Raw genomic sequence first — 14,891 nt, 5'->3', positions numbered from 1 at the left:
TTTGCAGTTTGGAGTTGTATGTAATGCATGCAAAGTATTATCTGGGTTGTAGTTGTCTAGATAGTATATACCACCTCTCTCACGAGCGGAACCAATCATCTTCCTCATCACTTGACCTTTGAAAACACAATGAGTAGGATATAAGGTTAGAGAGCAAACGGGCTTAGCCACCTGAAATATAGGCAGCAAATTTAAAGGAAATTTTGGAACTAACAATGCAAATTGAGGGGAAAGAAAACGAGCAAGTGTAACATTTCACGCTGCTTGTATGGGTGAAATTGAACCATCAACAAGGTTAACATGCTTAACAAGAACGGACTCCTTTGTCCGAAAATAGCATATGGCTAGGAAACTCTTAGCGCCAAGCAAAATCAAATTTTTCATGTGGTCAGCCAGCAGAGAACGGATTCTTACTTCAGACAACCTTCATAGAAGAGGCTTCACCGCCCCTAATCTTTCTTGTTCCCTTTGTGGTGAGTGCAATGAGACAGTCCAACATATCCTCTTACACTATGGATTTCCATGGCAAGCCTGGATGAATATTTTTCAGAAGATTGGGCTCCAAGTGGGGATACATCAGGACCTCTTTGGCACCTTTGAGATGGTTCGAGGGATTCACCTTCCTTGGTTGGGCAAGTTAATACTTTCGGCCTATCTTGCGTATGTTCCATGGTGCATTTGGCTCGAGTGGAACAACCGGAGATTCAACTCCAAAGCTAGCACCCCGGACAACACGACTTCTCATGCCATTGGCCTCATCTCGAGTTACCTTCATACAAGGAAGGATTTTGCCACTCTATCGAGTGTTTACCTTCGGGAAAATTGGAATTTGATCGCCCATATGTCTGGCCTTGCAGAACTCCGAGTATGGCCATCTGGGATCCTCCCCCTTGCGACTGCATTAAGCTGAATTTTGATGGTAGTGTTATTGGTTGTCCTGGGCCGACTGGAGCAGGGGGTGTGTTCAGAGAATGGAGACCCTATTCTTTCTTATGTTGGTCCGGTGAGCATTGCCGATTCTAATACTGCTGAAGTTAATACTCTGTTGTTCGGCCTCCAAATCTTCAAGGATCGTCTCCATGGCAAGTTGATCATTGAAAGTGACTCGAAGACTGTTATTAGTTGGTGTTCCAAAGACGGCTCCCCCCCTTGGCGCCACTAGCCCATCACTGAAAGTATTGCTGACGTTGTATCTTCTACTCATTGTAATTAGAATCTCATTCCTAGATCAGCCAACTCTTTGGCTGATAAATTGGCGAAATTCGGAACTTTCCAGCAATTTATCATTGTTTGGGAAGGCTTACCTCCTTTGTAAATTGCTCTTTTGAGCTTTTGTCTTAATAAAAATCAGCATCATCTCAAAAAAAAAAAAAAGTCCGAAAATAGTAAGGACATATCTAACATGTGTTTTGGGGTACTGGAATCAAGGACCCAGGATGGAGAATGAGACATAGAGAATGCAAACATACCTATGGAGGAATCGTATATGCCAAGGATGCAGAAGAAATAGATAGTGGTGTCATACATTGTGAGATCTGTTGCTGCTACTGTGAGATATGTTGTTGTGTTGGATTAATTTCTGTAATTCATCTAGAGCCCCAGGTGGGATTGATGTAGTAGTTTAAGACCCCAGAGCTATACCCTCATGTGTAATAGCGTTTGCCCACGCAGGTTTCCCAAACATAGTGAACACACTTGTGCTCAGATTTACCATCTCCTCAACCTCGTCCTCTGCCCCAAGTTATCTCTGCCAGTCCCTGTGCATCCTCTGGATATCTCAGTGGAATCAGATGTTGTAGTTGATGAATTAAGAGCAGTAGTTTCACCCACTTTGGTATATTTTCCAACTTTAGGTACAACAATCTTTTCAACTCTCTGTATCCTATGAAAGATGAGGTACTTCATCAGAGGTCAGAATTTGTGCCTTTATGCACTTCAAAAAAAAATTCAGCACCCAAACTATCTAGAAATTTTGCCACAAGGAGTTTATTTTGTTGTTTTCGGAGTACCCGTTCACCCGTAGTAAATGGATGAAAGATATTAATCTCCTGCCAAATGTTCAAAAAAGAACTATAATATTCTGTCACAGTTCTATTACCCCTTTTTAAGCCAAAGAAATTTGTATATAGTTCATAAACCCTGTAAAGATTGCTCTCTTGTCCATAAAGAGCTTCCAAAGACAGCCACATGGCTTTGGCAGTTTCAAAGTTCATAACTTGGCTCCTGATATTAGATTCCATGTTGTTGCCAATCCAAGTCATCCTTGACTGTATTCAGCCTCCCAATCATCATCTTGAGGACAGAAGGGGCATTCCTAATAAATTTCAGCTTTTTTTCTGCTCTTTAAGTACGTTCTAACATATCTAGACCAAGTAAAGTAGTTATCACCATTCAACTTATCAAAGGTGATAGTAATAATATTTTTACCATCTGGAGTATATGATTCTTTAGATGGAGCGTAAACCTCACCAGAATCAGCAATATTAGATATATAAGAATACCAAACAGATCAAATAAAACTTTCAAAAAGTTCCAAATCAACTGGTTTAAGTGGGCCCCACCACATAAAATCACATTTAGAGTAGATAGATGTTGTGCGCAAGTCAAGAAATCCAAAAGATACAACACAAGGATCAAATTCTAGAAGATACAGTCCACTGAGAGCAGCATTAGGGCTGATGTCAACAAATGCCAAAGATTATGTCAGCAGTGAAAGGTCTAGAAGTTGGCGCACATCTTGAGATCAACAAAAAAAAAACTCTTTTGGGCAGTTTAGAACATCAGAATCTATTCTTAGAACAGTAGAACTAGTAATCCTAGGGTTATGGCAGAGAGAAAAGGAGAAAAAAATAATTTTTTACTAATTAGCAGCAGAAAAATTGGATACAGATCCTTCTTTTATGTAGTCATCTGCTTCAAAGGGATTAAAAACTTGACAAAAGTCTTCCCACATGCGATTCTACTACTCTGATACCATGAAAAAATTAAGAGAGAGAGAATGAGAGGGAGAGAAAGTGGAGATGAGAGAAACTGAAAACTATGTTGGGGGACCTGCAAGTCCCCCAACCTCTATTTATAATAAGAGTTGAGTACAATTTACAAAAATGCCCTTACTCAAGTGAAAACCCCAATTCTCTATATCTCCTATTCTACGGGTCCTTTTTACATGAAACTTGGTCCATAGACATAGTTGGACATATAGAACAAGATTACATCAAGACATATAAATAAGGATAAGTTAAAATGACCAAAATGCCACTGTACTTGTTTTTCAACAAGAGATTTGTTTCAAACATTTACAGATTGGTAACTTTTTGAATGTTTACACAAGAAATTCGGGACCTATCTACCTTGCAGGTTGGTAATTTTGGCCGCAAAACTAGTTTGTATAATCTATTCTATATCATAGCTGGCTTGCACCAAACTTTGAGTATATATTAAACAGCTTAACTTGAAAGAGTTCCAAGAAAAACCAGCAGCCAACACTTGAAAGTTAATAATTGAAGGATGTTCACTTTATTTAACTTGATGGTAAGCAAGAGGTTGTCATGGGTCAGGGATGCTTGATTCTGTTCAAGGAGATCAATCTATTATCTCAGTTCTTGGGACGCAAGCAGTATAGGAAGTCCTGAGGAGGCTGGTAGGAACAAGAAATTCTGTGCCCCAAGGTTCTTTTCTTTTTTGTATTGAATGTAATCCTTTTCATTCTTCAGTTCTTCAAGGTAACTCTTACAATCCTTTACCAAAAAAGTAATATAAAGTACTTAACAATAAGGAACCAGTTAATTAGAGGTGCCCCAGTCCTCTAGATATTGGACAAAAGGCTACATCTAGCAAAGTCCTAATAGTCAACCTGTACCAGAATTGCACTCTCACTGAATGGAGTCTCAAAAGAACTAAAAGAAAAAAAAATTACAAGACTGATATGGTTACAACTCAAGAGACTTTAACCCCCTTATATGCAATCCAAGTTTCCCAAACTCTCCAAACTTGGTCTCTTTCAGTGCTCAGAAGCCCAGAAAAAAATAGGATTAAGAAAGATCTAGAAAAGTCACTGTTTCTGAATATCTACTACATAACATTCCAAAGCAGTCAGTTGTTCAACACATGCAATGGCCTGGTCTTATCAGGCTTGCCTGGTACTTGTTCCTTCTTATCCTCCAAAGGATAGCAAATCAATGTGGAAATTCGCAATGCTGAGACACTCTATCCTGCATATTAGATCTTTTTAAATAGCACTCACCCTCATAGTGCTTAGTAGCTTATCAGACATGCTCGCATGAAAACAGTATGAATAAGAGGTACAGAAGGTTACAGTCCTACAGCAATAATATGTCCTATAAATGTAATGAAAAAGGAATAATTTTGGCAAGAAAATTAATTTAGCATAGAAAAAGATGGTGATAAAATATTTTTTAGGTACTTGCCTTATCAAGATGCTCAGTACGGCCTAGTTCTTCAATGCTGGTAGAACTTGCCCCAAAACATAAAAGAGCTTCTGAAAGCATGTCCTGCCAGAATAAAATTTTATGAGAACATGATATTATCACAAAAAGAAATGTACCTATCTAAGTTTTATTGCCACGAATAAATATAGTCAATAATGGATCTGGAAATAATAAGGTGAAAGGTAAGTAGCTAAATTGTCCATATTGTTCGCAGCTTCATGTAAAATATTACAAACTAGACTAAAGATGCAGCTTCTTTCCAATATGTGGAGTAAATCAGCTGTACAAGTAAGGGAAAATATCGATCATGTTCTTCTTTTTCTCTTTTTCTTCAACAATCCACTAATAAAGACAAAATAAAATGTGTATTTGCAATCTTTTAGTAATGAGATATCCTAGATAAGGAGATCCTTGGCGAGGGACAACTGTACAGAAAAATAAATTAAACACGATTAAAAAGCGAGGCAAAGCATTTCAGAGAATCAGATGTTGCCGTGAGATTCCTATTCCGCCTCAACTAGAAAAGCCAACACGATGCATAATGCCTGTAATTGTCCAATAATCCACCATTCTTCTATTACAAAATGCAAATCCAGGACAAGCCCTCAAGCAACAAAGAATGTCGCCACTGTGCAGATAGTCCAATATTCAAAAGAGACGAAGGTAGACAGAAAGAATAGATTTAGAAGAGTGGTAAATCCTCTCCATTAATCTAATTCAATTCAAAAAAAAATCGTCGACTGTATAGATGTGGGTCGACTCGACCATTCCATGAAACTCGCGAATTCAAACTGCACCTGGCACGAACATGTTCTTTCAATTTCATCCAAAACTCGCGTTAGGTTCAAAAATCTGTTTTGCACAGAAGAAAGACCGCAGCTAACACCAGTCAAATGAAGAAAACATCTACAACTAATATTTGGTAATCACTAGTAACTCTGCAACAACTATCATGAAAAGAGGACGCTAAGAGAGTAACTTACAACCACATTTGTGCGACATTTAATGCGCACGGACTGGTAAGGAGAAGATACAGAAGAATAGCAAACGATCCGTCCATTTGTATGAGGGGAGGCAGTAGAAGCAGTGAGAGGAAGGAGAGGGAAAGAGAAACAGGGAGAAAATGGAAATTTGAAGAGCGAAGAGGCGCGATTGCGGAGAGACTGCATGTTTCCCAGACAGAAGATGCGGTCGAATAGGTAGCCCGCGTGTGGTGGGCAAAGGTTTACATTCTACCATTCAAATTATTTTAGTGTGGACGAGATCAGCTCTATTACAAAACAATAGTGTTAGTACCCAACATAAGAAAAATATCAAAAAAAAAAAACTAGTATATTATAATAATATATTTAATTAAAACATAATACTTAAACTCCAAATTAGGTAAAACAAACATGATTACTACACAAATAAGTAATTTAATGTATAATTAAAATATATTAATATACTAATTAATTAAATTATATATTATATTATTTAATGATTGCATTTTATTATACATTAATACAGTAATTACGTGAGTCAATTAACTGTGTACATGATTAATTATAAAAAATAACATTAAAAATAACATAAACAAATATAATGACGTTAAAAATTAAGAAACTTATAATGTGTTAAAATTGTCAATGGCAATTACAATGATTGATATTTTCTCAAAAAGAAAAAAGATGATTTACATAGTCATGATAAGGGAGCCGTTTAAAGAATGAAGAAACTTCCTCTCCTCTTTATATAAATATATTGAAAAGCCACAAATTTCTGAACACCGGATGCATCAGTCTTAACTAATAGGAATCAAGAATGTACAGAGATAAATGTACAGGACAAACACCACTCCAAAATCCTCATTGTTGTTTTTCAGTTCCAGGGCTTCAGTTCAATAAGATCATGGCTTCAGATGGGAATCAAATTGGGTTCCCTTGAAGCCACAAATAACCACTTATTTGAAGCCATAGATAACCACTTATATGTAGGTACAGAACTGAACATCATTCGAGCATCGCTTAGGGGGGTTAGTCAACTTGAAGTCTGAGATGATCTTCAACCGCATGACTCCCTTCAACACTTTGAAGTCATAGTGGAGCGCATATGACATCTCATCTGGATGGAGGGGATGAAGCGGTCCTTCATCACGGACATCATTTCCCTTTTTTTCTTCCTCTCTCCCGCACTCCCTCTCTCGTCTCCCTGCGCCCCCCCACGTCGTTGCTGCCTCTCTTCTCTCAGATTCTCATCTCCGGCCTCCATCTCTCGGTCTTCTCTCGAACTCGCCCTCTCTCTTGCACCCCCTCTCTCGTCTCCGTGCGTCCCTCTCTTCTCTTGGACGCACTCCCCGTTTTTCTCTCTCTCTTATCCCTCTCAACCTCCCTTTCTTCTCTCTCTTCTCCCTCTCCTCCCTTTCAGCCTCCCACTCCCTTCTCTCTCTGGCTATTCTCCTTTCCCCCAAAACACCCTCCGATTTCGTTCGAATTCCCCATTTCGATTTCGATTTTCTTCGATTTTGACATTTGGGCATCGATTGCTTAATTTCTACTTTGATTAGGCATCGATTTCCCCATTTGGCATCGATTTCACCCTTCGGCTTCGGTTTTCCCCAAATTTTAGAAGGTATGACTAAACCCTAATTTTTTTTCATTAAATTAGTGTTTTATTTGATTTAATTTTATTTCCAGTGCCTAATTGGGGTTATTTGTGCATAATTGTGGGATTTAGGGTTATGATTTAGGGTCTAAATTCTTGATTCGTGTTAGGGATTATTTTTAGGGTTTGGTGCTCGGTATTTAAGGGTCCTGTAATTAGGGTTTAGGGTTTATGGTTAAGGATTTAGGGTATTTTAGGGATTAGGGTTTTTAAGGTTTTGGGGGTTTTGTGTTTTTAAGCTCTAGGGTTTTTTGGGGTTTAGGGTCTAGAATTAGAGTTTAGGGTTTAGAGTTTAGGGCTTTTAAGGTATTAAGTTCTGGAATTAGTGCTTAGGGTTTAGAGTTTAGTAGGTGATAGGGTTTAGGGTTTGATGGTTTAGGGTTTTTAAGGTTTTGGGGGTTTTGTGTTTTTAAGCTCTAGGGTTTTTTGGGTTTAGGGTCTGGAATTATGGTGTAGGGTTTAGGGCTTCTAAGGTTTAGGGGGTCTAGGGTTTAGGGTATTATGTTATGGAATTAGTGTTTAGGGTTTAGAGTTTAGTAGGTGATAGGGTTTGACTTTAGGGTTTGATGGTTTATGGTTTAGGTTTCATTAGGGATGTTTTAGTCCAATTTAAACAAGGCTGAGTCGCCTACACGGGCGTCCATTAGCCAACGAAACCCGACCCCCATCACTGACGAGGTACAGTTCATAGTGACTATGAAGTTATATGGGGCTCTACCAGGGGTGTTCGGTGAATTTGGACTTGATGAGTGTGTTTTTTCATTGTTTAGTGCATATGTTGTAGTGAAAATAGTTTAATTAATTTTGAAATGTTTGAGAATGTTGTTGAGAATTTTTGAAGTGTTATAGAATGATTTTGCCATGTGGTGAGGAGATTCGGGTGTTATACATATCCACCACATGGTATTCTATTTTTTATGGTTTGTGTTTCTGTGACGGGTAAAGGTTGTCTGATAAAAAATTTTCCATGAGGACTGTCTCGGATTTAGATTATACATGGCTGCAAGAAGACAACCAACTGGTCAACCATATGACATTTGGACCATTGAAGACGATAGCAAAATGCTCGATCTTTTGGTCGAGCAGGTTAATCTAGGGAACAAGTTGCCTAACAGGGTATGAAAGCATGAGGTATATATGGACAGTGTTAATAAGTTCAATGAAGACGCAGTCAATAAAAAATTGTTGAGCAAGTGAAGAATCGGACAGGATCATGGAAGAAAACATACTAAACAGTAACAAGTTATATCAACATTAGTGGGTTTGGTTGGGATGCAACCACACAACGAGCATGTAATTTTGTATGGCTTGACTACATAAAGGTTAGTAAATCATGATGTACTATAAAAAAAAATTTATGATTTCCGTGTTAGTATAACTCTATTCCAAGTCGTATAAAGGATGTTTTATTCTTGTAGGAGCATAAAGATGCTGAGAAGTACAGACATGAAGGCTACCACCCTGTACGACAAATTAGCTGTGGTGGAGGGAAACACAATAATCGTACGGCCAGGAGGTGCAACCTTTGTAGATTAGGGCGATGAACTCCTCCGTGAATCGAAACATGTCCCGATGGATGAGCCCGAGGATGTTAATATAGTTAGGGATACTTCATCGCCATTATTAAGCATGGATGAGTCTCCAGGTAATCAATCTAAACGAAGTAAGCGGTCATCTTCAACTCGTCGTAGAAAGAGAACCAAAATGCCCGATGATGACACTAGTAGATTCATTGATGCAATGGACCGAATAGCTCAGACATTTGAGAATTTCATGATGAAGCCTAAAGAGAAAAAGCCCAATATTGAAAGAGATTGGGTCAAAGCCCTCAGGGAAATACCGGACATGTCTAAAAAATTGAAGGTTGGATACGCCAAGTAAGAAGGTCATGTTTGCGGAGATGACAGTAGAAGAGCGGGTCGAGTGGCTTAAATTTTGTTTTGAAAACTAATTGTAATGTGTTATAAATACACTATTCTTTTGGAATATTGTTATGTATTAGGTATGATGTTTGAATTATGACGTTACAAGACTTATTAGTAAGGTTAGTATTAAAATTTGATATGTTGTTGTGTTTATATATTGCATGGATGAATATGGTAGATGAGTATAGATGTGGACAATTAAATGAATATGGTTGTGTAGGGATGTGATTGAATGTAGGATGTGAGAATGTGGATGAATATGGTTGTGTGTAGGTGTGATGGCAAATAGGTTATGATTGAAGATTGATGTTTACTTGTGTTTATGACATTTAGGCGATTGAATTTGTAGATTTCCATGGATACTATGACAGACAAAGAAAATGTTGCAACTATGGTTGTAATCACAACTTTGTTTATCACCATGGGAACATACTATCTATACCATTGCAACAGACGTATACCACGTTCTTGTGGGATGAATGGTCCATTGTATTTGCAAAAGGCAGTAGACAAATCACCAGTTAAATTTCGAAAAGTTTACAGGATGAATCAACTGGTATTTCACAAATTGGCAGATATACTTACTAGTAAAGGGTTTTTATCAGCCACAAAGACCATGTCAGTTGAAGAACAACTTGCATATTTCCTCCTAACTATTGGTTAACAACAATCCTATAGTATCACAGTAGAGATGTTTGATAGATCAAACTTGACCATAAGTAAGTATTTCAACAAGGTGTTGGATGCAATCCTCAAACTTCACTCTGATTACGTCAAACGACCTTCGGAACGCACACACTCGAAGATTTTAATCAGTTCAATGCTTTATCCGTACTTCAAGGTAACGTCACTTCCTATAACTAAATAATTTTAGATTAATATACAAAGTTAGTCAATATTAATTGAAAATATATAATTAGGATTGTATTGGAGCCATTGATGGAACTCATATCAAAGCGAACATTCCACTTGAAGATCAACCAAGGTTGTCAAATAGAAAAGGCCAAAATGTGATGGCAACATGCTCATTTGACATGCAATTCACTTATGTACTTGTTGGATGGGAGGGATCAGCAGTTGATTCCCGTGTACTGAAGGATGCATTCACTCGCCGAGATAAAATCTTTGTATCTGAAGGTAAGTAATATATTTTTATGCAGTCATTTTTTATCTATTTTATCTTCAATTATTTTATGTGGTATATAATTTTTATTATAGGAAAAGATTATCTAGTCGATGTTGGTTATGCAAATCTTCCAGGATTTTTGGCTCCATATCGAAGAACCTGGTATCATCTGCAAGAATTTGAAGATAATATTCATAGAAATTAAAAAGAATTATTCAATCGAAGACACTCATCTTTACGGAATATTATTGAGCGAACTTTTGGTGCTTTAAAAGCTCGATTTCAAATGTTAAAAAGCACTCCTCCATTTTCTTTTAAGACCCAAGTGAAAATTGTACATGCTTGTTGCATATTGCACAATTATATATGTGGAGAGGATTATGATGATATATTTGAAGATGAAGATGATGATTCGGGTGGCGAACTCGGTGGAGGAGGTGATGTGGTCCAATTAGGTGCAATGGATGATACAGACAACGACGATTGTGATGGTCTTGAGGATGTGGGTAGCCAAGTAACATGCTTTCAGAGGCAGAGTGCATTAGAATCCACAAAAGCTGCACAATTTTGAGACGCCATATCGACTTCCATGTGGAAATTTAAATGATGGTTGTATCTTATTACTTTTAAACATGCGTCGTTTATATCTACTAAACTTGTAACTTGATGATTTTAATATTATAGGCACGGACTCGTTATTAGAATAATCTTTCTTTTACGTTATTAATAAAGTTGTATATGTATTTATTTATTATTTTTTTTCAATTTTATTACTATATTAAACTTCATATTTAAGTCTCTGGTAAATAAAATATAATTAAAGTATGCATTTGATTAATTAACTACTTTTAATTTTGTCAAAATATATTATTAATTAATACCATGTAAAAAATCTATCTTATGTTATTAATATAAAACTTTTTTATTCATTAATCATATTTATTTTTTATTTACTCTATTGTATTAGTGATTTAATAGTGCTAATTAAAGTATTGTTAACTCAAACACTTGGTTTAATTAACTTATTTTTATAATTAATAAAATCAATGGTTTTAAATTTCGAAGATGAACTTGTTCACACTAACACCCTATTTCAAAGATTTCAAAGATGAACTTGTCCACACTAACACCTATTTCGAAGATGAACTTGTCCACATTAACACCTATTTCGAAGATGAAGATCATGTAGATGCATGAGATGAAGATGAAGATGAAGATCAAATTCCTCTCCCCCCCCCCCCCCCCCCCATAATAGAAGGAAATGTTATTCAAAATAATTTGAACTCAGGGCTATAAAATGATCGATCTCGAAATTCTTCAATTATTCTCCTCTGCACAAGTATGGGGGAGGGGGGTGGGGGGCTCAGTCAACGAAACGAAAAATTGAAGTTCATCTTTATCTCCTGATTCAAATTCATTTCATTCATCTATATGAACTTCATCTTTGAACTTGATGTTAGTGTGGACGACTTCATGTGCACTGGGAAACGGTTTCCAGTGTTAGTGCCCCTGCACGAAAAAAATATAAAAAACAAGAAAATCCCTAAACCCTAACAGTATACTTAATTAAAATATAATCCTTAAACCCCAAATTAGGTAAAACATGCATTATTACTACATGACTAAGTAATTTAATGTATAATTAAAATATATTAATATGCTAATTAACTGAATTAGATATTATATTGTATATTAATACAATAATTACATGGCCAATAAAATACGCACATGATTAATTATAATAAATAAATAAATAACGTTATAAATAACATAAACGAATGTAATAAGTTTAATTATTAATTTAATAATAACATATGTATATTTTAAGAGAAAAATGAATGATTTAACAAGAAAAATTGATCTAATCATAACTTTAACACACTATATATCTGTACGTATTATTAATTAATAATATATTTTTGTTAAATTTAAAACCATTAATTTTATGAAATAAAAAAATGGGTTAATTAAACCAAAATAATTGATCAAATGCTTAATTTAACAATATCTTAATCACCACTATTAAATTACTAATATAATATAATAATTAAAAAATAAATATAATGAATAAATAAATAATTATTTTATTAATAACAGAACATGGCCTTTTTACTCAGTATTAATTAATAATATATTTCCATAAAATTGAAAATAATTAATTGATCAAATGCATATTGTAACTATATATTATTTACTAGACTTAAATATTTAGTTTAATATAGTAATAAAATTTAATAAAAATAATATATAAATAAATATACAACTTCATTAATAACCTAAGAAAGATTATTCTAATAAGGAGTTCGTGCCTTTAGTATTAAAATCATCAAATTACAAGTTTAGTACATAAGAACAACACATGTTAAAAAAAAATAAGATACAATCATTATTTATCATTCCACATGCAAGTCGTTTTGTCATCTCGAAAATTGTGTAGCTCTTGTGGATTCTAATGCATTCTGCCTCTGAAAGTTTGCTGATTGGGTTTCCTCTTCCACAAGATTATCGCTATCATCACTATCTGTATCATCTGTTGCACCTAATTAGACCCCATCACCTCCTCCACCGAACTCGTCATCTAAATCAACTTCTTCCAAATCAAATATATCATTGTAATCCTCTCTACGCATATAATTGTGCAATATGCAACAAACGATTACAATTTTGTTTGCATCTTAAAAGAAAACGGAGGAGCGACTTTCAACATTTGAAATCGACCTTTTAAAACACCAAAATTTCTCTCAATAGTATTCCACAAAGATGAGTGCCTTCAGTTGAATAATTCTTTTTCATTCCTAGGAATATTATCTCCAAATTCTTGTAGATGATACCGAGTTCCTCGATATAGAGGCAAAAATCCTGGAAGATTTACATAACTAGCATCGACTAGATAATGTTTACCTACAATACAAATTATACTCCACATAAAATAAATGAAGATAAAATAGATAAAAGATTATTGCATAAAAATATATTATTTACCTTCAGGTACAAATAGTCTATCTCGGGGAGTCAATGCGTCCTTCAGTACACATGAATCAGTTGTTGATCCCTCCCATCCAACAAGTACATAAGTAAATTGTATGTCGAATGTACATGTTGCCATCTCATTTTGTGAGAGATAGCCATTTCTGTTCCAGAACCTTTGTTGTTCTTCAAGTGGGATGTTCGCTTTGATATGAGTTCCATCAATAGCCCCAATAGAATCCTAATTATATAATTTCAATTAATATTGACTAACTTTGTATAGTAATCTAAATTTGTTTAGTTGGAGGGTAAGTGATATTACCTTGAAGTATCGATAAAACATTGAATTGTTTAAAATCTTCGAGTATGTGCGTTTAGAAGGCCGTTTGATGTAAGCATAGTGAAGTTTGAGAATTGCATCCAACACCTTGTTGAAATACCTATTTATGGCCCAGTTCGACCTATCAAACATCTCTGCTATGACACTATAGGATTGTTGTTGACTAATAGTTAGGAGAAAATAGACAAGTTGTTCTTCCGCTAAGATGGTTTTTGTGGCTGATAAAAATCCTCTACTATTAAGTATCTCTACCAATTTGCGAAATACAATTTGATTCATCATGTAAACTTTTTAAAATTTTACAACTGACCATTAATCCCACAAGAACATGGTACATGTCTATCGCAATGGCATAGATAGTATCTTTCTATGATGATAATAATACATGTCAATCCAACAAAAGTTGCAACCATTTCTTCGTCTGTCATAATACCCATGGAAATCTGCAAATTTAATCCTCCTAAAAGTCGTAAACAAAAATAAACATCAATCTTCAATTATAACTTATTCATCCATACTCAACAATCATATTCATAGCCATGAAAATCTTTAATTGACCACATCCGTACTCATCCACCATATTCATCCACATAATATATTAACATAACAATCATAAAAAATAAAAATATTAACCATACTGATAAGTCTTGCAACGTTAAAATTCAAACATCGTCATTAATACATAACAATCTTCCCAAAGAATATATTGTACTTAAAATGCATTACACATATTTGCTTGCACAATATTTAAGCCACCCGACCCGCTCTTCCACTATCATCGCCTTAAACATGGCCTTCTTACTTGGCGTATCCAACCATTCAGGAGCGCCATACTTCATGTCGTCTGATAGGTCCGGGATTTCCCTGAGGGCATTGACACAATCTTTTTCGACATCGCCCTCATTAAGCTTCATAACACTATTCAATGCTTGAGCGATACGGCTAACTACATCAATGAATTTACTACTGCCATCAGTGGGCATTTCGCTTCTCTTTCTATGATGACTTGAAGATGACGTTGTACTTCTTCGAGATTGTTTAACTATGGAATCATTTCCAATAATGAATTGCAATGGATTTTCCCTAACTACGTCGACATCCTCGGCCTCGTCCATTGGGATAGGATTCAACTCACGGAGGAGTTCATCACCCAGATCTACAGGAGTTATACTACTTGTCCCCATGGCTATTGAGTTTCCCACTACCAAAGCCAATATGTCATAAAGGAAGCAACCTTGTTCTCTATACTTTTCAGCATCTCTATGCTCCTACAAGAATAAAACATCATTTAGACAACTTGTAATAGAGTTCTAGTAATGCGGAAAAAATACAATACATCATGATTTAGTGAGCTTAATGTAGTCTTGCCATACAGAATGATATGCAGTAACTCGCTGTGTGGTTGCATCCCAACTGAACCCACTAGTGTTAAGACAGCTCAT

At 35.7% G+C, this 14,891-nt stretch overlaps 4 protein-coding genes across 4 annotated transcripts in view; 1 reads left to right on the top strand and 3 right to left on the bottom strand.

The window, feature by feature from the left end:
- Nucleotides 1–5,512, bottom strand: part of LOC137953878 (uncharacterized) — a 47,813-nt gene extending 42,301 nt beyond the window's left edge. Inside the window, exons 1-2 of the mRNA XM_068801415.1 lie at nt 5,432–5,512; nt 4,428–4,511 (exon numbers count right to left, since the gene is read on the bottom strand). Coding sequence (XP_068657516.1) covers nt 4,428–4,508 — 81 coding nt within the window. The 5' untranslated portion in view covers nt 4,509–4,511; nt 5,432–5,512. The remainder of the gene's footprint in view (nt 1–4,427; nt 4,512–5,431) is intronic.
- A 3,151-nt stretch (nt 5,513–8,663) lies between these two features.
- Nucleotides 8,664–10,713, top strand: LOC137952658 (protein ALP1-like). Its single transcript, XM_068799722.1, has 4 exons — nt 8,664–8,954; nt 9,937–10,153; nt 10,235–10,304; nt 10,440–10,713. The coding sequence occupies exons 1-4, from the start codon at nt 8,664–8,666 to the stop codon at nt 10,711–10,713; spliced, it is 852 nt and encodes a 283-aa protein (XP_068655823.1).
- A 2,199-nt stretch (nt 10,714–12,912) lies between these two features.
- On the bottom strand, nt 12,913–13,581 carry LOC137952657 (uncharacterized). Its single transcript, XM_068799720.1, has 3 exons — nt 13,432–13,581; nt 13,125–13,350; nt 12,913–13,043 (listed from the first exon to the last, which is right to left on the bottom strand). The coding sequence occupies exons 1-3, from the start codon at nt 13,579–13,581 to the stop codon at nt 12,913–12,915; spliced, it is 507 nt and encodes a 168-aa protein (XP_068655821.1).
- A 590-nt stretch (nt 13,582–14,171) lies between these two features.
- Nucleotides 14,172–14,891, bottom strand: LOC137952656 (uncharacterized protein At2g29880-like). The gene is made up of 2 exons (XM_068799719.1): nt 14,823–14,891; nt 14,172–14,717 (listed from the first exon to the last, which is right to left on the bottom strand). The coding sequence occupies exons 1-2, from the start codon at nt 14,889–14,891 to the stop codon at nt 14,172–14,174; spliced, it is 615 nt and encodes a 204-aa protein (XP_068655820.1).

This window comes from Aristolochia californica, unplaced genomic scaffold (genome assembly GCF_029961685.1).
Source record: "Aristolochia californica isolate CCGP_79_NKW_82.1479 unplaced genomic scaffold, dmAriCali1.0.hap1 SCAF_16, whole genome shotgun sequence".
In the NCBI taxonomy this organism is placed as follows: domain Eukaryota; kingdom Viridiplantae; phylum Streptophyta; class Magnoliopsida; order Piperales; family Aristolochiaceae; genus Aristolochia; species Aristolochia californica.
Note: the sequence above shows the minus strand (reverse complement) of the source record. Positions and strands in the feature narration are given on the sequence as shown.